At 38.4% G+C, this 22479-nt stretch overlaps 1 protein-coding gene and 1 long non-coding RNA gene across 4 annotated transcripts in view; one reads left to right on the top strand and one right to left on the bottom strand.

Annotated features, from left to right (window-relative positions):
• Positions 1 to 22479, top strand: part of LOC110124728 (uncharacterized) — a 41650-nt gene that overhangs the window by 13801 nt on the left and 5370 nt on the right. The gene's annotated exons all lie outside the window — the stretch shown is intronic.
• TJP1 (tight junction protein 1) overlaps positions 20969 to 22479 on the bottom strand; it is a 341213-nt gene continuing 339702 nt past the window's right edge. For both annotated transcript variants that reach the window (XM_070477665.1, XM_070477664.1), the window contains one exon: positions 20969 to 22468. In XM_070477665.1, coding sequence (XP_070333766.1) covers positions 22374 to 22468 — 95 coding nt within the window. In that variant the 3' untranslated portion in view covers positions 20969 to 22373. The remainder of the gene's footprint in view (positions 22469 to 22479) is intronic.

Here is a 22479-nt window from a genome sequence, read left to right as displayed (position 1 = left end):
GGTCTCCTTTGCTTTGCAAAAGTTCAAGTTTAATTAGGCACCGTTTGTTTATTTCTGTCTTTATAATATTTTTCTTACTCTAGGAGTTGGTCATAAAAGATGTTGCTGTGATTTATGTCAGAGTGTTCTTTCTGAATTTTCCTCGTAAGAATTTTATAGAATCTGGCCTTACATTTAGGTCTTCAATCATTTTTTAGTTTATTTCTGTGTATGGTGTTAGAGAATATTCTTATTTCATTGTTTTACATGTAGCTCTCTAGTTTTCCCCACACACTTTTGAAGAGACTGTCTTTTATCCACTGTATATTCTTGACTCTTTTGTCATAGAGTAAGTGACCATATGTGTATATGTTTATCTCCAGGGTCTCTATCCTGTTCCATTGATCTATGTTTCTGTTTTTGTATCAGTACCATAATATCTTTGTAATAATGGTAGCTTTGTAGTAAGTTTGAAGTCAGTGAGTCTGATTCCTCCAACTCCATTTTTCTTTCTCAATATTGCTTTGGCTGTTTGGGGTCTTTTGTGTTTCTATTCAAATAGTAAAATTTTTTGTTCTAATTCTGTGAAAAGTGCCATTGGTAATTTGATAGGGATTGCATTGAACCTGTAGATTGCTTTGGGTAGTATAGGCATTTTCACAGTATTGATTCTTCCAGTCCAAGAACGTGGTATATCTCTCCAGCTGTTTGTGTCACCTTTTATGTCTTTCATTCAGTGTCTTACAGTTTTCTAAGTACAGGTCTTTTGCTTCATTGGGTAGGTTTATTCCTAGTTATTTTATTCTTTTTGTTTCAGTGGTAAATAGGATTGTTTCCTTTATATCTCTTCCTGATCTTTTGTTGTTAGTTGGTTATCCATTTTAAATATAGCAATATGTACATGTGGATCTGAAACTCCTTATTTATCCCTTCCCTCTGCCCTTCCCACATGGTAATCATAAGTTCTTTCTCTGAGTCTGTGAGTCTTTTTCTGTTTTGTAAATTAAGTTTACCTGTATCATTCTTTTTAGATCCACATATAAGCAATATCATATAGTATAATACAATTTCTCTTTCTCTGTCTGACTTATTTCACTCAGTATGACAATCTCTAGGTCAGTCCATGTTGTTGCAAATGGCATTATTAACAACTGAGTAATATTCCAAGGTACATATATACCACATTCTCTTCATCTATTCCTCTGCTGATGGACATTTAGGTTGTTTCCAAGTCTTGGCTATTGTAAACGCTGCTGCAGTGAACACTGGGGTGCATGTGTCTTTTCAGGATCTTGTTTTTCTCCAGATATATGCCCAGGAGTGGGTTTTTAGGATAATATGGTAGCTCTGTATTTTTTGGTTTTTTAGGAATCTCCATATTATTTTCAATAGTGGCTGTACAATTTAAATTCCCACCAATAGTATTGGAGGGTTCCCTTCTCTCTATACCTTCTCCTGCACTTATTGTTTGTGAATTTTTAAGAAATTATTTAATTAGTTATTTTTGCTTGTGTTGGGTCTTCATTGCTGTGTGGGCTTTTTTCTAGTTGCAGTGAGCTGGGGCTACTCTTTGTTGAGGTGCTAAATCTTGTTGAGCAGCAAGGGGCTCTAGAGCGCAGACTCAGTAGTTGTGGTACACGAACTTGGTTGCCTCACAGCATGTAGGATCTTCCTGGACCGGGGATTGAATGCATCTTCTTTGCATTGGCAGGTGGATTCTTAACCACTGGGCCACCAGAGAAGTCTGTCTGTGGATCTTTTGATAATAGCCATTTTGACTGAGGTGAGATGATAAATCTCGTGATAGTTTCGATTTCCATTTCTCTAGCAGTTAGCGATTTTGAACATCTTTTCATGTGCCTCTTGGCCATGTGAGTATCTTCCTTGGAAAAATGTCTATTTAGGTCTCTGCCCATTTTTTGATTGGGTTGTTCATTTTGATGATATTAAGCTTCATAAGCTGTTTGTAAGTTTTGGAGACTAATCCCTTACTGGTCACAACATTTGCAAATAGTTTCACCTAATCTTTGGGTTGTCTTTTTGTTTTGTATATTGTTTCCTTTGCTGTACAAAAGGTTTTGAGTTTAATTAGGTCCCATTTGTTTATTTTTTGTTTTATTTCCATTATTCTGAGAGTCAGATATAATAAGATCTTGCTGCAATTTATGTCAGAGAGTGTTCTGCCTGTGTCTTCCTCTAGGAGTTTTATAGTGTCTGGTCTGACATTGAGTTCTTTGATCCATTTTGAGCTTATTTTTGTTTATGGTGTTAAAGAGTGATCTAATTTCATTTTTTGAATGTAGCTGTTCAGTTTTCCCAGCACATTTACTGAAGAGACTGTCTTCCCACCATCGTATATTCTTGCCTCCTTTGTCTTAGATTAACTGACCGTAGGTATGTAGGTTTGTTCCTGGGCTTTCTGTCCTGTCCCATCAGATCTACATTTCTATTTTTGTGCCAGTACCATACAATTTAATGACTCTAGCTTTTTTTGAAAATTATTTTAATTTATTTTTGGCTCTTCTGGGTCTTCATTGCTGTGTGGGCTTCTCTCTAGTTGAGGCAAGGGCTATTCTCTCCTCGTGGTGCATGGGCTTCTCTGCCATGGCTTCTCTTGTGGGGTGTGGGCTTTAGGGTGCTCAGGCTTCAGTAGATGCAGCACATGGGCTCAGTAGCTATGACTCCCTGACTGTAGAACACAGTTCAGCAGTTGCTGTTCTTGGGTGGTGGTTTTCTACCGCATGTGGGATCTTCCTCATCCAGGGATTGCACCCGTTTCTTCTGCATTGGCAGGCACATTCTTTACCACTGAGCCACCAGGGAAGCCCAATGATTGTAGCTCTGTAGTACAGTCCGAAGTCAGCAAGCTTGATTCCTCCAGCTCTGTTTTCTTTCTCAAGATGGCTTTGGCTTTTCAGGGTCTTCTCTGTCTCCATACAGATTTTAAAATTTCTGTCCTTATTGTTGTGTATAGTGCTGTTCATAATCTGATAGGGATTGCATTGAATCACTGGATTGCATTGGGTAGTATAGTGATTTTCACAATATTGATTCTTCCAACAAGAATATCATATCTTTTCCATTTGTGTCATCTTTGATTTCTTTCATTAGCATCTTATAGTTTTTGGAGTACAGGTGTTTTGTTTCCTTAGGTAGGTTTATTCCTAGGTATTTTATTCTTTTTGTTCCTGTGGTAAATGGGATTGTTTCTTGAACTTTTATTTCTTATCTTTTATTGTTAGTATATAGAAATGCAACAGATTTCACTGTAATAATTTTGTAACTTGAAACTTTAGCATATTCATTGATGAGCTCTAGTAGTTTGCTTGTAGCATCTCTAGTATAATATTTTCTATATATAGTGTCATGTCACCTGCAAACAGTAACAAGTTTTCTTCTTTTCCAATGTAGATTCCTTTTACTTCTTTTTCTTTCCTGATGGCCATAGCTAGGACTTCCAAAACTATAAAGGTAGTAGGAGTGGACAGCCTTATCTTGTTCCTGATCTTTGAGGAAATGCTTTCAGTTGTTCACCACTGAGTATGATGTTAGCTGAGGTTTCTTGTATATGGCCTTTATTATGTTGAGGTAGGTTCCCTTTTTGCTTACTTTCTAGAGATGTTTTCTTATATATGGATGTTCACTTTTGTCAAAAGCTTTTTCTGCATCTATTTAAATGATCATTTGGTTTTATTCAATTTCATTTTATTTTTAATCTATGTCTTTTAGTTTTAATATTTTTGGGCAGATATTTCATTTTTGAACTTTTCCCCCCTCTATAATTATCTCAAATAAGGGAATTTATGTGTGGTATCTCTGTTTTGGCATGTTATAAAGTGTTTCATTAATTGAAATATAATTGACATATAAAATTAATTTCAGGAATGCAACACAATGATTCAACATTTGTGTATATTTCAAAGCAATCGCCATAATTAGTCTAGTTTCCATGGGTCACCATATAAACTTAAAAAATTAATTTTTTATTGAGAACTTTTCCCATTTAGTTTCTTAGTTACTTCCAAATTGGCAATGTGGTAATTTTTACTACAGTCACCTTGCTGTACATTTTATGTCCATTATTTTATAACTAGAAATTTGTTTCTCTTTTCCCCCTTTACCCATTTGACAACCCCCTACCACCATTCCTCTCTGACAACTATCTATGAGTTCTGTTTTGTGTTTTTGGTTGCATGTGTAGTGAAATTATATAGTGTTTGTCCTTCTCTGACTTACCTCATTTAAACTAATAATACCAAGATCCATCCATGTTGTCACAAATTTCATTATTTTCTGTAAATATTCTAAAACAGAAAATTTCTATTTTCATTTCTTTTCTATGGCTGACCAATATATGTATGTATATAAGTGTACTTACATATTGATACACACATATATCTTCTTATATATGTGTGTACAGATACCAGTATCAGTGCTGCTTACTTTGTGTGTCTGTGTGTGTGTGTGTATAGATATCACCTATCAGTGCTGCTTACGTTGTTTCCATATCATGGCTATTATAAATAAAAGTAAGTCCCCTATGCACAAATGAGTCCAATTTGTTTGTCAGTCCAACAAAGTTAGCCTGGGTACCCAACTAACACAAGCAGCTATATGGTACTGTACTGCAAAAGGTTTATAATACTTTTCACATACACACTGCAAAAGGTTTATAATACTTTTCACACAAAAACACATTTAAAAAACCACAAAAAGTAAAAGTTTTCATCATACAGTATACAGTACTTTGAAAATTACAGTAGTACAGAACAACAGCTGGCATACAGGGGCTGGCATCGAGTGAACAGGCAAGAAGAGATACTGACTGGAAGAAGGAGAGGAGGTGGGAGGTAGGAGGTGGTAGAGCTGAAGGATCATCAGCAGTATGAGATGGAGGGCAAGCTGCAATGTCACTCATGCCTGTTGTTGAAGGCTCAGGTTCTGGTTCCTTGCTGGATTCAGTTCTGTCTACATGTTGAAAAAATACTCGTTCGATGTCTGGGTAGAAGCCCCTTTTCCTCATCACGATGACACAGTCGGGCTGGATTGCATCCTGTCGGCTGCTGCAGCCCTTGTGTACCATTCTACATTCGGTCCTGGGCCTCAAAAACTAACAGTGCTTCCTCAAAGAAAATCTCCTGGCCATTTCCTGTGTGGTGAATCTCTTTGGTTCTTCAGCTACTTCTTCCTCTTGTCTCTCTTCATCCTTTCTCTGGGACTCCAGTTCCATCAGGTCTTCATGAGCCACTCATGTTGCACAGCAAGGAGGTCGGTGAAGTTGGCCTTTTGCAGATCCAGCTCCAACTTCTCACTGAGGGTCACTGAGTTGCTGAAGATCTCTTTGGACTCTTCATCAGCCTTTTCAAATTCACAGTATCACAAACAAGCTGTCAGCAAAGGTTCTCCCAAACCCTATTCATGTTGCCAGCCATAACCTCACTTCAAGCGAAGTCATTGTTTTTTATGGCCTTGTGGTTGTTATGCTGCTGCTGCTAAGTCACTTCAGTCATGTCCAACTCCGTGCGACCCCATAGACGGCAGCCCACCAGCTCTCCCGTCCCTGGGATTCTCCAGGCAAGAACACTGGAGTGGGTTGCCATTTCCTTCTATAGTCCTTACAGAATTGTCGCAGCATTGTTCCTGTTTCATCACTCATCTTTGCTACCTGATGAAAAATGTGATGTTAATAATATTTCTTGAAAGTCGATATAACTCCCTGGTCTATAGGTTTGATGAGCAATGTAGTGATAGTATTCAGTAGCAGATGCATTACTTTGACACTGGGATGAAAGTTGTCCTTGAATGGTGGGTAGCCTGGAGCATTGTTGAGTAGTAAAAGAATGTTGAATGGGAAATCCTTCTCCACCTCCCGGATAAAGTGGTGGAAAAACCAGTCCTGGGAAGTGGCCTGTGTAACCCAGGCTTTGGGGTTACTCTTCCACACAACAAGAAGAGAGCCCTTGACTATGTTCTTAAGGGCTTCTGGGCTCTCTGAATGGTAAATTGAGAGAGGCTTCAGCTTCACATTGCCAGAAGCACTGCCACCAAACAGAGGTCAGCCTGTCCTTTGCTACTTTATAGTCTGACATCAACTTTTTCTCCTTACTGGTGTAACTTCAGTCTGGCATCCTCTTCCAGTACAGTCCTGTCTCATTCACATTAAAAATCTCTATGGTAAATGCGCCGCTTTGTCAGACATTTCTTGACGCATTTCAGAAAATTCCTGGGCAGCTGCTGTATCTGAACTTGCTGCCTCAACACCTACTTTTTTTTTTCCCCCATTTATTTTTATTAGTTGGAGGCTAATTACTTTACAATATTGTAGTGGTTTTTGTCATACATTGACATGAATCAGCCATGGATTTACATGTATTCCCCATCCCGATCCCCCCTTCCACCTCCCTCTCTACCCGATCCCTCTGGGTCTTCCCATGCACCAGGCCCGAGCACTTGTCTCATGCATCCAACCTGGGCTGGTGATCTGTTTCATCCTAGATAATATACATGTTTCGATGCTGTTCTCTCAAAACATCCCACCCTTGCCTTCTCCCACAGAGTCCAAAAGTCTGTTCTGTACATCTGTGTCTCTTTTTCTGTTTTGCATATAAGGTTATCATTACCATCTTTCTAAATTCCATATATATGTGTTAGCATACTGTATTGGTCTTTATCTTTCTGGCTTACTTCACTCTGTATAAGGGGCTCCAGTTTCATCCGTCTCATTAGAAATGATTCAAATGAATTCTTTTTAATGGCTGACTAATATTCCATGGTCAACACCTACTTTTACGTCTTGAAGGTTGATGATGGTTCTAGCCTTGAACCCATGAAATCAGCCATGGCTGGCGTTAAAGGATGCACCCTCTGATTCTTCACCATGTTTCCTCTTCAGATATTCATACTGGCTTTTAGCTTTCTCTTGGATCAGCACTAAGATGAGCTCAGCTCGACACTGATGCAGATTATGCAAGCACACAGTGAGGAATTTCTCCATCTCCTCCTTAACTTTTCCATAATTTTTACATATTATTGTTGACATCATTGGTACAGAAAAATCCACATGTTCTGTGATCATGTTCTTGTTCTTTAGAATAGTGCCAGTAGTTGAACAGTTTATAAAAATGAATGATATCTATATATTTTTGCCTTGCTTCACTCTTATTTTTATTTTTGTTTCTGTCATTATCCCTTGGCACTTCTTAGCAGTACCAGCTACATCACTGCTGCTTTTACCCTTGCTTCCAGACATCCTGGGCTTGAAATAAAGATGCTGGACCAGTGTCCACTATACAGGACTATACAGTGAAGTACACATGGACTTAACCAGCTGTACTTGACAGTGTACCCCAGACATGAACTGACTTATGTCATTGGACATGTGAATGCACATTCGCATCTCTGAAAGCTCTCAACCTGAGGGCTCATATGTAGGGACTTACTATAATGCTGTAATGAACATGCACATGAGTCTCTTTTTTCAGATAAATACCCAAACGTGCAATTGCAGGATTGTGTGGTAGTTCTACTTATAACTCTTTGAGGACTTTTCATGCTGCTCTCCACAGTGGCTGTACCATTTTACATTCCCACCAGCAGCGTGCTTGGACTCTGTTATCCACATTCTTGTCAACAGTTAACATTTCTTGTCCTTTTGATAATAGCCATTCTGACTGGTGTGAGGTATTATCTCATTGTGGGTTTAATTTGCATTTCACTAATTATTAGTAATGTTGAGTATCTTTTCATGTGCCTATTGGCCATTCTTATGGCCATCTATTTTGGAAAACAAACAAACATTTAGATTTCTCCCCAACCCATTTTTTTAGCAGGATTGCTTTTTTTAAAATTATTGAGCTGTGCCAGTTTTTTTATATTTTGGAAAGTACCAGATATTTTATATATTTTTTGCTGTTTGGTGGGGAGTCATATATAAGATCATATTTTCTGAAAATAAAATTTTACTTCTTCCTCTCTCTTTTGGATGCCTTTCTGTATCCTATTTTCATGTCAGATTACTCTAACTCAGACTTCATTACGGTCTTTATTTAGACTGGTGAGTGTGAACACCCATATCTTGTTCCTGATTTTAAAAGAAAAAGCTTTCAGTTTTTCACCACTATTACAAGGTTACTTGTAGGTGTGTATTATATTGTCTTATCTTGAGGTATGCTCCTTCCATTCCCGCTTTCTTGAAAGCTTTTGTCAGAAGAAGGTATTGAGTTTTGTTAGTTGCTTTTTCTGCATCTATTGAGAAGATCATGTATTTGTATTTCATTCTATACCATTGTTTTTCTGCATCTATTGAAAGGATCATGTATTTATTCTTCTGCTACCATTGTGTATCACTCTCATCAATAGATAGGTTTAGATTCAGATAGATAAATATTGTCATCCTTCCATGATAGAGAGAAATTCCACTTGATTATGGTGTATATACTTTTTAATTTGCTCTTACATTTGGTTAGACTTTTGCTGAGACTTTTTGCATTTATAGTCTTCAGACATATCAACCTATAGATTTCTTTTCTTGTAGTGTTCCTTATCTCACTTTGGTGTCAGAGTAATTCTGTCATCAAAAAGAGCTCCTCAGTTTTTTGGGAAGAGTTTGAGAATGTTGGGTGTTGATTATTTTTAATGTTTGGTAGAATTTGCCAGTGAATCCTTCTGGGTTGGGGCATTTCTTTGTCAGGAAGTTTGTTTTTATTGTTTCAATGTATTGATTTATTATTGATCTATTCAGATTTTCTATTCATGATTCAGTCTTGGTAGGTATCATGCCTACCAATTCTGGGAATTTATTTATTATAACTTATCTAATTTCTTGGTAATTGTTAAAATATGGGTTTCAGGTGGCACTAGTATTAAAGAACCCACCTGCCAGTGCAGGAGACAGAAGAGACACGGGTTCAGTCCTTGGGGTGAGACAATCCTCTGGAGGAGGGCATGGGAGCCCACTCTGTATTCTTGCCTGAAGAGTCCCATGGACAGAGGAGCCTGGCTTTTATGGTCCCTTGTATTTCTTTGTCTCCTCTCTCATTTACCAGATATTTTGATTTCTCCTTTTTTCCCCTTTGTTAGTCTAACTAAAAGTTTATCAGTTTGCTTTATTTTTTAAAACACCAACTCTTAGCTTGATTTTTAACTCTTGTTTTCTAGTCTCTAACTATGTTAGCAGCCCCTGCTTGCTGCAACTAGAGAAAGCCTTCTCAGCAACGAAGACCCAGCCCAGTCAAAAATAAATAAAATTTAAAAATTATTTTTAAAAGATTTTTGAAAAGTAGACCTAATGGATATACACAGAACATTTCATCTAAAGACACCAGAAAACACATTCTTCTTAAGGGCAGAAAAACCATCCCTAGGATATATCATTCTTGAGCCACAAAGCCAACCTTAACACATTTAAAATTAAGATCCCATGATTGCTTTCTACCTACAATGATATGGAACTAGAATTCAGTAGGAGAAAAATGGTAACATTTTATAAATACATGGAAATTAAAACAACACACTCCTGAATAACCAATGGGTGAAAATAAAAATGAAAGAAATTAGTTTTTGAGAGAAATAAAAATGTAAAATACCACAATTTAGAGAGTACATCACAAGTAATTCTTATGTGCTTCAGTCAGTTCAGTCGCTCAGTCGTGTCCGACTCTTTGCGACCCCATGAGTCGCAGCATGCCAGGCCTCCCTGTCCATCACCAATTCCTGGAGTTTACTCAAACTCATGCCCGTCGAGTCGATGATGCCATCCAGCCATCTCATCCTCTGTCGTCCCCTTCTCCTCCTGCCCCCAGTACCTCCCAGCATCAGGGTCTTTTCCAATGAGTCAGCTCTTCGCATGAGGTGGCCAAAGTACTGTAGTTTGAGCTTCACCATCAGTCCGTCCAATGAACACCCAGGACTGATCTCCTTTAGGATGGACTGGTTCGATCTCCTTGCAGTCCGAGGGATTCTCAAGAGTCTTCTTCAACACCACAGTTCAAAAGCATCAATTTTTCAGTGCTCAGCTTTCTTCACAGTCCAACTCTCACATCCATACCTGACTACTGGAAAAACCATAGCCTTGACCAGATGGACCTTTGTTGGCAAAGTAATGTCTCTGCTTTTTAATATGCTGTCTAGGTTGGTCATAACTTTCCTTCCAAGGAGTAAGCATCTTAATTTCATGGCTGCAGTCACCATCTGCAGTGATTTTGGAGCCCAAAAATACAAAGTCTGACACTGTTTCCACTGTCTCCCCATCTATTTCCCGTGAGGTGATGGGACCAGATGCCATGGTCTTAGTTTTCTGAATGTTAAGCTTTAAGCCAACTTTTTCACTCTCCTCTTTCACTTTGATCAAGAGGCTTTTCAGTTCCTCTTTTTCAGTTCCTCTTCACTCTCTGCCATAAGGGTGGTGTCATCTGCATATCTGAGGTTATTGATATTTCTCCCAGCAATCTTGATTCCAGCTTGTGCTTCTTCCAGCCCAGCGTTTCTCATGATGTACTCTGCATAGAAGTTAAATAAGCAGGGTGACAATATACAGCCTTGACGTACTCCTTTCCCTATTTGGAACCAGTCTGTTGTTCCATGTCCAGTTCTAACTGTTGCTTCCTGACTTGCATACAGGTTTCTCAAGAGGCGGGTCAGGTGGTCTGGTATTCCCATCTCCTTCAGAATTTTCCACAGTTTATTGTGATCCACACAGTCGAAGGCTTTGGTGTAGTCAATAAAGCAGAAATAGATGTTTTTCTGGAACTCTCTTGCTTTTTTGATGATCCAGCGGATATTGGCAATTTGAAATCTGGTTCCTCTGCCTTTTCTAAAACCAGCTTGAACATCTGGAAGTTCTCGGTTCATGTATTACTGAAGCCTGGCTTGGAGAATTTTGAGCATTACTTTACTAGCGTGTGAGATGAGTGCAATTGTGCGGTAGTTTGAGCATTCTTTGGCATTGCATTTCTTAGGGATTGGAATGAAAACTGACCTTTTCCAGTCCCGTGACCATTGCTGAGTTTCCCAAATTTGCTGGCATATTGAGTGCAGCACTTTCACAGCATCATCTTTCAGGATTTGAAATAGCTCAACTGGAATTCCATCACCTCCACTAGCTCTGCTCATAGTGATGCTTCCTAAGGCCCACTTGACTTCACATTCCAGGATGTCTGGCTCTAGGTGAGTGATTACACCATTGTGATTATCTGGATCATGAAGATCTTTTTTGTACAGTTCTTCTGTGTATTCTTGCCACCTCTTCTTAATAGCTTCTGCTTCTGTTAGGTCCATACCATTTCTGTCCTTTATTGAACCCATCTTTTCCTGAAATGTTCCCTTGATATCTCTAATTTTCTTGAAGGGATCTCTAGTCTTTCCCATTCTGTTGTTTTCCTCTATTTCTTTGCATTGATCGCTGAGGAAGGCTTTCTTATGTGCTCACATTAAAAAAAATGAGTTTCCAAAGAAAACAACTAATCTTTACACATCAAGGAAGTAGAAAAAAAGAATTACACAGAAAATAAGGAGAAAGAAGTAGAGCAAAGATTAGGGTTTTTTTAGTTCTAAGTTCTGCTCAACTAGACAGAACTAGAGAGAAGCCCGTGTGCTGCAGTGAGGGAGCCCACATGCCCCAGAGCCCGTGCTTCACCGCAGCAGCCGTCTGCACACCTCGACTAGAGGGTGCCCCGGTGCCACAGTGAGGGGCCCGTTCACAGCGCCAAAGACCTGGCACAGCTCCTCCCACCCCCCTCAGAAAAAGTAGGATCCAACTATATGCTTTCTGTGAGACATGCCCTTTGGATTCAAAGACACAAATAGGTTCAAAGTAAAAGGATGGAACAAGAGATGTCACACAGATAGCAAGCAGAAGACAGTTGGAGTGGCTATACTAATAATGTTGGTCAAAACAGATTTTCAGACCAAATAATATTGCTAAAGACAAAGAAGGACATTTCATAATGCCCTTGTGCTAGTGTTAGTTTTTCAGTATATTCGACTCTTTACGACCTCATGGACTGTCGCCCACCAGGCTCCTCTGTCCACAGGATTCTCCTGGCAGTACTGGAAACTGAAAGTGAAGTCGCTCAGTCATGTCTGACTCTACGTGACTCCATGGGCTGTAGTCTGCCAGGCCCCTCTGTCCATGGGATTTTCCAGGCAAGAATACTGGAGTGGGTTGCCATTCCCTTCTCCAGGGGATCTCCTCCTCACCCAGGGAATGATCCCAGGTCCCCTGCATGCAGGCAGACTCTTTACTGTGTGAGCCACCAGGGAAGCCCCTGAAAGCGTTAGTTGCTCAGTCGTGTCTGACTCTTTGTGACCCATGGACTGTAGCCCACCAGGCTCCTCTGTCCATGGGATTCTCCTGGCAAGAATACTGGAGTGGATAGCCATTCCCTCCTCCAGGGGATCTTCCCCACCCAGGGATCGAACCCAGGTCTCCTGAATTACAGGCAGATTCTTTACCATTTGAGGCAACATGGAAGCCAGAGAGACCATAAAATAAGACTCAAAAAAGTTAAGTTCAAATCACACAAAATGTTCTTTGGTCATTCCCAAATGATCTTTGACCATTCCCAAGTCCAGAATGGGATTAAGTTAGAAATCAGTAAAACAAAGTGATTGGGGAAAGCCCCAGATATTTAGAAGTTAAAGATGACACCTGGATATAAGTTATATGAGTCACTTTGCTATACAGTAGAGGTTGGCACAATATTGTAAATCAACTATACTTCAGTAAAAAATTTTTTTTGAAATAAAAAAGAATACACTTTTAAATAACTCTGGGGTTAAATCATGGAAAATTAGAAAATATTTTCAGTCAGTTCAGTCGCTCAGTCGTGTCTGACTCTGCGATGCCATGAACCACAGCATACCAGTCCTCCCTGTCCATCACCAACTCCTGGAGTTTATGCAAACTCGTGTCCATTTAGTCAGTGATGCCATCCAGCCATCTCATCCTCTGTCGTCCCCTTCTCCTCCTGCCCTCAATCTTTCCTAGCATCACGGTCTTTTCAAATGAGTCAGCTTTTTGCATCAGGTGGCCAAAGTATTGGGGTTTCAGCTTCAGCATCAGTCCTTCCAATGAACACCCAGGACTGATCTCCTTTAGGATGGACTGGTTAAATCAACTGAATGTAAATACAATACAACATATAAAAATTTAAGGAATAAAGCTAAAGCCCTGTATAGAGGGAATTTATAGTTTTTAAATGCTTATATTAGAAAAGACCTCAAACTGATGAACCTCTATCTTCAAAGGCCCAAAAAGAACAAACTGAACCCAGCTAAGGAGAAGGAAAGAATAAAAACTAGAGCAGAAACCCATTCAATGGAAAACAGCTGATAGAGAAAATTCAGTGAAATAGACCAAAATTGATTATTTTACATGTTTTCTGAGGTTGGTAAGTGTACTGCAGTTATGCAGAATAGTTTGTGCTCAGAAAATACGCATCACACCTGTAACCTGTGTTCAGATGACTCAGAAAAAATAATCTGAGTGTCTGTGTGTCTTCTCCTTCCCTGTCAGTTTATATGTTGAACGCATAACCTCCAATGTGGTATATTTGCTCAGGGGGTTTCCATGGGAGTGATTAAAGATTTTTTCCCAGAGAATAGTAGATAAGTCTGTTTTTATTTACACTTTATAATAGGAGATAATTAGGAAGCAAAAATAGATGACAGAGAACAACTATGTGGAAGAAAAATTTTAGTCATTCTTTTTTTTATATTTGAGTGTAGTGTATTTACAATGCTGTGTTATTTTAAGGTGGACAGCAGAGTGATTGTTATATATATACACACATATATCCATTCTTTTCACATTCTTTTCCCATATAGTTTATTACAGAATATTGAGTAAGAGTTCCCTGTCCTATACAGTAGGTCTCTTTTGATGATCTGTTTTACATATAGCAGTGTGTATATGTTAATACCAAACTAGTAATTTATCCCTCACTCCCTTTTCACTTTGGTAACCATAGGTTTGCTTCCAAAGTGTGTGAGTCTGTTTCTGTTTTTAAAATAATTTATTTTGTAACTTTTTTTTAGATTCCACATATAAGTGATAGCGTATGGTAATTGTCTTTCTCTGACTTACCTCACTCAGTATGATTATCTCTAGGCCCATCCATTTTACTGCACATGGCATTATTTCATTATTTTTAATGGCTGAGTAATATTCCTTTATATATATATTTATATATATATAAATATGTTGTTGTTCAGTCACTCAGTCATGTCCAGCTCTGTAACCTTTTGGACTGCAGGACACCAGGCTTCCCTGTCCTTCACTCTCTCCTGGAATCTGCTGAAACTCATGTCCACTGACTCAATGATGCCATCCAACTATCTCATCCTCTGTCATCCCCTTCTGCTCTCAATTTTTCCTAGCATCAGGGTCTTTTCCAGTGAGTTGGCTCCCACTTGCAGTCAGTCCAAAGGACTCTCAAGAGTCTTGTCCAGCACAATTCAAAAGCATTTCTTTCGCACTCAGCCTTCTTTATGGTCCTGTTGTCACATCCATACATGACTACTAGAAAAACCGTAGTTTCCACTATACAGATCTCTGCTGGCAGTGTGATGTCTATGCTTTTTAATACACTGTCTAGGTTTGTGATAGCATTTCTTCCAAGGAGCAAGCGTCTTTTAATTTCATGGCTGCAGTCACCATCTGCAGTGATTTTGGAACCCCCAAAATTAAAGTCTGTCACTGTTTCCATTGTTTCCCCTTCTATTTGCCATGAAGTGATGGGGCTGGATGTCATGATCTTCATTTTTTGAATGTTGAGTTTTAAGCCAACTTTTTCACTCGCCTCTTTCACTTTCATCAAGAGGCTCTTTAGCTGTTCTTCACTTTCTGCCATAAGGGTGGTGTCATCTTCGTATCTGAGGTTATTGGTATTTCTCCTGGCAATCTTGATTCCAGCTGTGCTTCATCCAGCCCAGCATTTCGCATGATGTCCTCTGCATATAAGTTAAATAAGCAGGGTGACAATATACAGCTTTGACGTACTTCTTTCTCAATTTGGAACCAGTATATTGTTCCACGTCTGGTTCTAACTGTTGCTTCTTGACCTGCATACAGGTTTCTCAGGAGGCAGGTCAGGTGGTCTGGTATTCCCATCTCTTAAAGAATTTTCCACAGTTTGTTGTGATCCACACAGTCAAAGGCTTTAGCATAGTCAATGAAGCAGATGTTTTTCTGGAATTCTCTTGCTTTTTCTATGATACAGCAGATGTTGGCAGTTTGATCTCTGCTTCGTCTGCCTTTTCTAAATCCAGCTTGAACATTTGGAAGTTCTCAGCTCAGGTACTATTGAAGCCCGGCTTGAAGGATTTTGAGTGTTACTTTGTTAGCATGTGAAATGAGCATAGTTGTGCGGTAGTCTGAACATTCTCCAGCACTGCCTTTCTTTGGCATTGGGATGAAAACTGACCTTTTCCAGTCCTGTGGCCATTGCTTAGTTTTCCAAATTTGCTGGTATATTGAGTGCAGCACTTCAGCAGTAGCATCTTTTAAGATTTGAAATAGTTCAACTGGAGTTCCGTCACCTCCACTAGCTTGGCAGTAATGCTTTCTAAGGCCTACTTGACTTCACACTCCAGGAATGTCTGGCTCTTACACATACCACCTCTTCAATGTCCATTCTTCTGTTGATGGACACTTAGATTGCTTCCATGTCTTGGCTGTTGTAAATAGTGCTGCTGCAAACACAGGGGCGCATGTATCTTTTCGAATTATACTTTTTTCCAGACATATGCCCAGGAGTGGGATTTCAGGGTCATATGGTAGTTTTATTCCTAGTTTTATAAGGAATCTGCATACTGTTCTCCATAGTGGCTGTACCAATTTACATTCCTGCCTACAGTGTAAGAAGGTTCCCTTTTTTCTACATCCATTCCAGCATTTGTTGCTTATAGATATTTTGATGATGGCCATTCTGACCAGTATAAAGTGATACCTCATATACTTTATTATAGTTTTGATTTCTCTAAAAATGAGCAATGTTGAGCATATTTTCATGTGTTTATTAGCCATCTGTATGTCTTCTTTGGAGATATGTCTATTTAGATCTTCTGTCCATTTTTTAAAATATTGACCTTGCATTAGTTGTTCATGTATTTTGGAGATTAATCATTTGGTCCAATTGCTTGCAAATGTCATCTACAAACAATGACAGTTTTACTACTTCTTTTCCAGTGTGAATTCCTTTTATTTCTTCTGATTGCTGAGGCTAGGACTACCAAAACTATGTTGAATAAAACTGGCTAGAGTGGACATCCTTGACTTGTTCCTGATCTTAGAGGGAATGCTTTCAATTTTTCACCATTGAGTATAATTAGTTGTGGGTTTGAAATATATGCCTTTTTTATTGTCTTAAGTTCCCTCTATACCCACTTTCTCAAGTTTTTTTCATAAATGGGTGTTAAATTTTGTTAAAAGCCTTTTCTGCATCTACTGCAATGATCATATGGTTTTTATTCTTCAGTTTGGTTATGTGTTCTATCACACAGATTGATTTGCAGATACTGAAAAACCTTGCATCCCTGGAATAAATCCCAGTGCATCATGGTGTATGATGATCCTTTTAATGTCTTACTGGATTCAGTTTGCTGTTATTTTGTTGAGGATTTTTACATTTATGTTCTTCAGTGGTATTAGTCTATAATTTTTATGGTGTCTTTGCTGGTTTTGGTATCAGAGTGGTGGCTGTCTCATAGAATGAATTTCACATTGATTCTTTCTCTGCAGTTTTTTGGAATAGTTTCAAAAGGATAAGTGTTAGCTCTTCTCTCAATGTTTGATAGAGTTTACCTAGGAAGCCATCTGGTCCTGGACTTTTGTTTGTTGAGAGTTTTTCAATCACAGGTACTTAAGATTGGTTTGTTCCTGTTTTCTGTTTCTTCCCGGTTCAGTCTTAGAAGTGTATACATTTCTAAGAATTTGTCAGTTTTTTCCTAAGTTGTCCATTTATTGGCATATAGTCTCTTATAAACCTTTGTATTTCTGTGGTATCCATTGTAAACTTTTTTCATTCTAATTTTATTGATTTGAGCCCTCTCCCTTTTTTTAACAGGAAGCATCTGGCTGAAAATTCTTCTATTTTTTCTTTTCAGAGAACCAGCTTTTAGTTTTGTTGTTAATTTGTCTCTATTTCTGCTCTGCTGTTTATTATTTCCTTCCTTCTACTATATTGGGTTTTGTTTGTTCCTCTAGTTGCTTTACGTGTGAGGTTAGATTACTTGAGATATTTCTTGTTTCCTGAGGTAAGATTGTATTGCTGTAACTTTCCTCTTAGAACAGCTTTTGCTTCTTTCCATTGGTTTTGGATAGTTATGCTTTTGTTTTCATTTCTTTGTAGGTAATTTTTTTGTTCCCTATTTGATTTCTTTAGTGATCTGTTGTTTAGTGACATATTGTTTAGCCTCCACGTAATTCTTTTTCACATTTTTCTTCTTATGCTCGATTTCTAATCTTATGGCATTGTCAGAAAAGATGCTTGATAGGATTTCTGTTTTCTTAAATTTACTGAGGCTGGCTTTGTGGCCCATCATATGACCTATGCTGGAGAATGTTACGTATGTGCTTGAGAAGAATGTGTAGTCTGCTGCTTTTAGATGGAATGCTCTATAAATGTCAAGTCCGTCTGGTCTGAGTCATTTAAGGCCTGTGTTTCCTTATTGATTTTCTGTCTGGGTGATCTGTCTGGTGATAACAGTGGGGTGGTAAAGTCCCCTACTATTATTGTGTGGCTTTCACTTTCTTCTTTTATGGCTATTAGCATTTGCCTTATATATTGATACTGAGGTGCTCCTGTGTTAGGGGCATATGTATTTACAATTGTTATGTTTTCTTGGATTGATCCCTTGATCATTATGTAGTGCCCTTCTTTGTGTCTTATAATCAAGTCTTCATTTTAAAGTCTATTTTGTCTGTTGTAACTATTGCTACTCCAGCTTTCTTTTGATTTCCACTAGCATGGAATACCCTTTTCCATCCCTTTACTTTCAGCCTATATGTGTCCCTTTATCTGAAGTGGGTCTCTTAAAGACAGCATATATAGGAGTCTTGTTATTTGTATCCAGCCAGTCTGTGTCTTTTGATTGGAGCATTTAATCCATATACATTTAAGGTAGTTATCAGTGTGTATGTTCTTATTGCAGTTTTATTCTTTCAGATTTGATTTTGCAGGTCTTTTTACTTCCCTTCCTGTTTTGCTCTCTTCTTTTTGATTTGATGAACATCTTTAGCATTCTGTCTCAATTGCTTTTTCCTTTGTGTGTGTGCATCTATTGTAGATACTTGGTTTATGATAAGCATGAGGTTTTGGTATAGCAGTCTATATATGAACAAGATTGGTTTAAGTTGCTGATCTCTTTATTTCCAATGTGTTTCCAACATCCTGCATTTTTACTCTACTTTTCTTACAATTGCTGGTTTTGATACCATATTTGTGTATGGATGATTTCCTACATTTATCATTTGATTGCATTTATCAGTGAGCTTTCCCACTTGTAATTTTCTAGTTTGTAGTTACAGGTTTTCTTTTCCACTTAGACAAGTTCTGATAGCATTTGTTATAAAGCTGATTTGATGCTGCTGAATTCTCTTAGCTTTTGCTTGTCCATAAAGCTTTTCATTTGAGTGCCTTGCTGGGTATTCTTGGTTGTAGGTTTTTTCATGACTTTAAATATAATGTGCCACATACGTCTGGTCTGCAATTGCCCCTGAAAAATCAGCTGACAACCTTATGGGGATTCTTTATGTATTTGTCTTTCTTTTCTTGCTTTTAATGCTTTGTTTTTCTGTCAGTTTGATTAATATGTGTCATGGCATGTTCCTCCTTGGATTTATTCAGTATGGGACTCTGCACTACCTGGACTTGAGTATCTCTTTTTCCATGTTAGGGAAGTTTTCAGTTAGCATCTTTCAGTTAGTATCTCTTCATGTATTTTCTCTGGCTCTTTTTCTCTCTTCTCCTTCCTGAACCCCTGTAATATGGATGTTGCCTTGCTTAATATTGTCCCTGAGGTCTTTTATACTGTCCTTATTTCTTTTCATTCTTTGCTTTTGGTGGTGTTCTTTTGTGTTGGAATATAATTGCTTTATTTTGCTAGTTTCTGCTGTACAATGAAGTGGATTAGCTCTGTATATACATACATCCCCTTCCTCTTGGACCTCCCTCCCACCCATCCCTTCTAGGTCATCACAGAGCACCAAGCTGAGCTCCCTGTGCTATCCAGCATTCCCACTAGCTAGCTCTTTTACACACAGTAGTGTATATGTGTCAATACTAATCTCCCAACTTGTCCCACCCTCCCCTTCCACCATGTCCACATGTCCATTCTGTTCTTTCAAATAGGTTCATCGGAACCAATTTTTAAAAATTGCACATATAAGCATTAATATATTTTCCTCTTACTTCACTCTGTAAGACAGACTCTAGGTCCATCCACATCTCTACAAATAACCCAACCTCATTCTATTTTAGAACTAATATTCCATAATATGTACATGTACCACAATCTCTTTATGCATTCATTTGTTGATGGACATCCAGGTTGCTTCCATGTCCTGGCTATTGAAAATAGTGCTGCAGTGAATCTTGGGGTACATACAGCTTTTTCAGTTATGGTTTTCCTCAGGCGTAAATGTCCATTTGTGGGATTGTGCTGTCCATATGGTAGTTTTATCCCTAGTTTTTCTAAGGAATCTCCAGAGTGGCTGTTATCAGTTTGCATTCCCCTGAAGGCTGCAAGAGGGCTCTCTTTTCTCCACATTCTCTCCAGCATTTGTTTGTAGATTTTTTGATGATGGCTGTTCTGACTGGTGTGAGCTGATATACTTCACTACAGTTTTTATGTGCATCTAATACATGAGAAGATTCTCAATATTGCTCATTGTTTTATTAGCCATCTGTATGTCTTCTTTGTTTAGGTCTTTTGCCCACTTCTTGACTGGGTTATTTTTCTGATACTGAGTTGCATGAGCTGCTTTGTATATTTTGGAGATTAATCCTTTGTCAGTTATTTGATTTGCTATTATTTTCTCCCATTCTGAGGGTTGTCTTTTCACCTTGTTTATAGTTTCCTTTGGCTGTGCAAAAGCTGTGTTTAATTAGGTCCCATTTGTTTATTTTTATTTTCATTACTATAGGAGGTATCATACATAGATGACCATAGGTGCATGGGTTTATCTCTGGGCTTTCTGCACTGTTCGGTTTGTCTGTATTTGCTTTTGTATCAGTACCATTCCGATATACAAACAACAAAAGAAAAGGAAGAGAAATTAAGGAAAGCATCTCATTTACCACTGCAACAAAAAGAACAAAATACCCAGGAATAAATCTACATGGGGTCACAAAGAGTCGGATACCACTGAGCAACTGAAAAAACAAAAGGAGGCAAAAGACCTGTATGCAGAAAACTTGTAAGACACTGATGAAAGGAGTCAAAGACAAATGTGTATACCACCCAAAGCAATCTACAGATTCGATGCTATTCCTATCAAATTACCAATGGCATCTTTCACAGAACTAGAACAGAAAATTTTACAATCTGTATGGAAACACAAAAGACCCCAAATAGCCAAAGCAATCTTGAGAAGGAAAATGAGAGCTGAAGGAAATCAGGCTCCTGACTTGATACTGTACTACAAAGCTATAGTAATCAAGACAGTATGGTACTGGCACAAAAGCAATTACAGAGGCAAATTATACCTTAATTTACTTTATCTCCCCCAAAATATAGCAACATCAGAAAATGTCCATGTTATGTTTTTGGGAAACTGTAAGGGAGGAGACAAATTACATACCAGTTGGCCCTCAGGAATATGAATAAACACCCATGTAGACTTGTCCTCTGCCAGGCTGCAGGGAATTCCCCCCACCCAAACAAGGCCCAACACAGCAGCAGGTGATGACTGTCAGTCTATAGGATTTTATACTAGGTTGTGAAGTTGCAGGACACTAGAGACAGTGGGCAAACAGACCAAACAAGCACCTTATTTTAAAAAGTTTTATTCTGCAGATTTAGAAATTTGAGTTTTTAATAACTGTAAAAGAAATCCAGTCACACCTAATGATTAACAGAATGTAGTGATGTATTATCTAAACAGAAATCGTGCTGATGTGCCATAATAAATTGTCTATTAGTAAAAAAATACACTTTAGGGCACAGCATCGTATCACAAATTACAGTAGGGATACTTTGCAAGAATTTATTCAAACTAGAGAATTCTGAGTAACTGTGTCTTCTGAATGCAGCACTTAAAAATGTAACAACTCTGTGCATTCTTTTTTCTTAAAAAATGACCTTGTGTGTGTCATAGAAATGCTGCTTTATTGCTGCAGAAGTCAAAGTTCAAGGCTCAAGAGGTACAGGAGAGAATACAAAGGTAGCCTTAAGAAACGGTTTTGTTTATGTATAAAAAAGGTAAAGTTTATAAAAGTTAATTTACAAACCAAGAACAAAGTGGTATGCACGCATTATGTACAAGCATCCTTAAAACGTCAAAATTTATCAAATGCATTGCTAAGAGAAAAACAACCACTGCCTCTTGCCAAAAAAAAAAAAAAAAAAATCACCCAAAATCACACCATTATTTTCTTCTGGGTGATCACACATTTCTGAAACCACCAAATCCACAATTTACTCCATCTTTTTCATGATACAGTATCTAGATGCGCACAAAGCCATAAAACTTAGTGATACACAGACAGAATGAGCTAACAATTAAAAACATGAGGGTAAGGCATTCCTGCTGGTCAGTATGTCTGTGGTGATATGGTTAATTTATAGATCCAGAAGAGGCCACGGAACCAGTCTCATGCTTTGGTGTCCTTCCCTAAGAAAAGTGAGTTTTCGTATACAGTAAGTCATTGTCTTCACTTGACCCGCACCCCGCCCCCCCCACCAACACACCACAAATTCCCCTTACTGTACATTTCTGTTAAATCCACTACACTGGTTATATATTCGAGGTGCATTTTAAAAATGTGTGCATATTACTTCATGCATAATAAAATAAATGTGTGTGCAGGCCAGGGCCATAGTGAAGTCTGAAACAGTGTACTTTGGAAAGACTAGAACTCAAATGCACCCCATTTACTGGCTGGTATTTTAACGGAAATCAATGTTAAGTTAAGCAGTGACCATATAAAAGTACAAAAGTCATTACAAAGCATCACATCTCTAAGCCTCCAGCCCGCACCAGCCCCAAATGGGCAGTGGGCAGCATGTTCCCAGGCACGGACACTCAGCCTCCCCCATCCAAACACAGCGCGTAAGACTAACACACTGCAGGATCAACTCCAGGAAAAGGTACTACTTGATAGAGTGGTTCCATTTAGATTTAGTAAGTTTAACCCAGTTTCACATTATTTAATCAAGTTCGTGTATTTTAAGGATTAAAAGTGGTCAATCAGGACAGAAACACAGTTTGCTCCAACAAGATAATTTGGATCTCCAGGAAGACACTTGTTTTGCCAGGTTTTAGGATCACCTACAAGAGAA

Source organism: Odocoileus virginianus, chromosome 16 (assembly GCF_023699985.2).
Source record: "Odocoileus virginianus isolate 20LAN1187 ecotype Illinois chromosome 16, Ovbor_1.2, whole genome shotgun sequence".
NCBI classification, from domain to species: Eukaryota; Metazoa; Chordata; class Mammalia; order Artiodactyla; family Cervidae; genus Odocoileus; species Odocoileus virginianus.
This window is presented reverse-complemented; position numbering and strand designations above follow the sequence as displayed.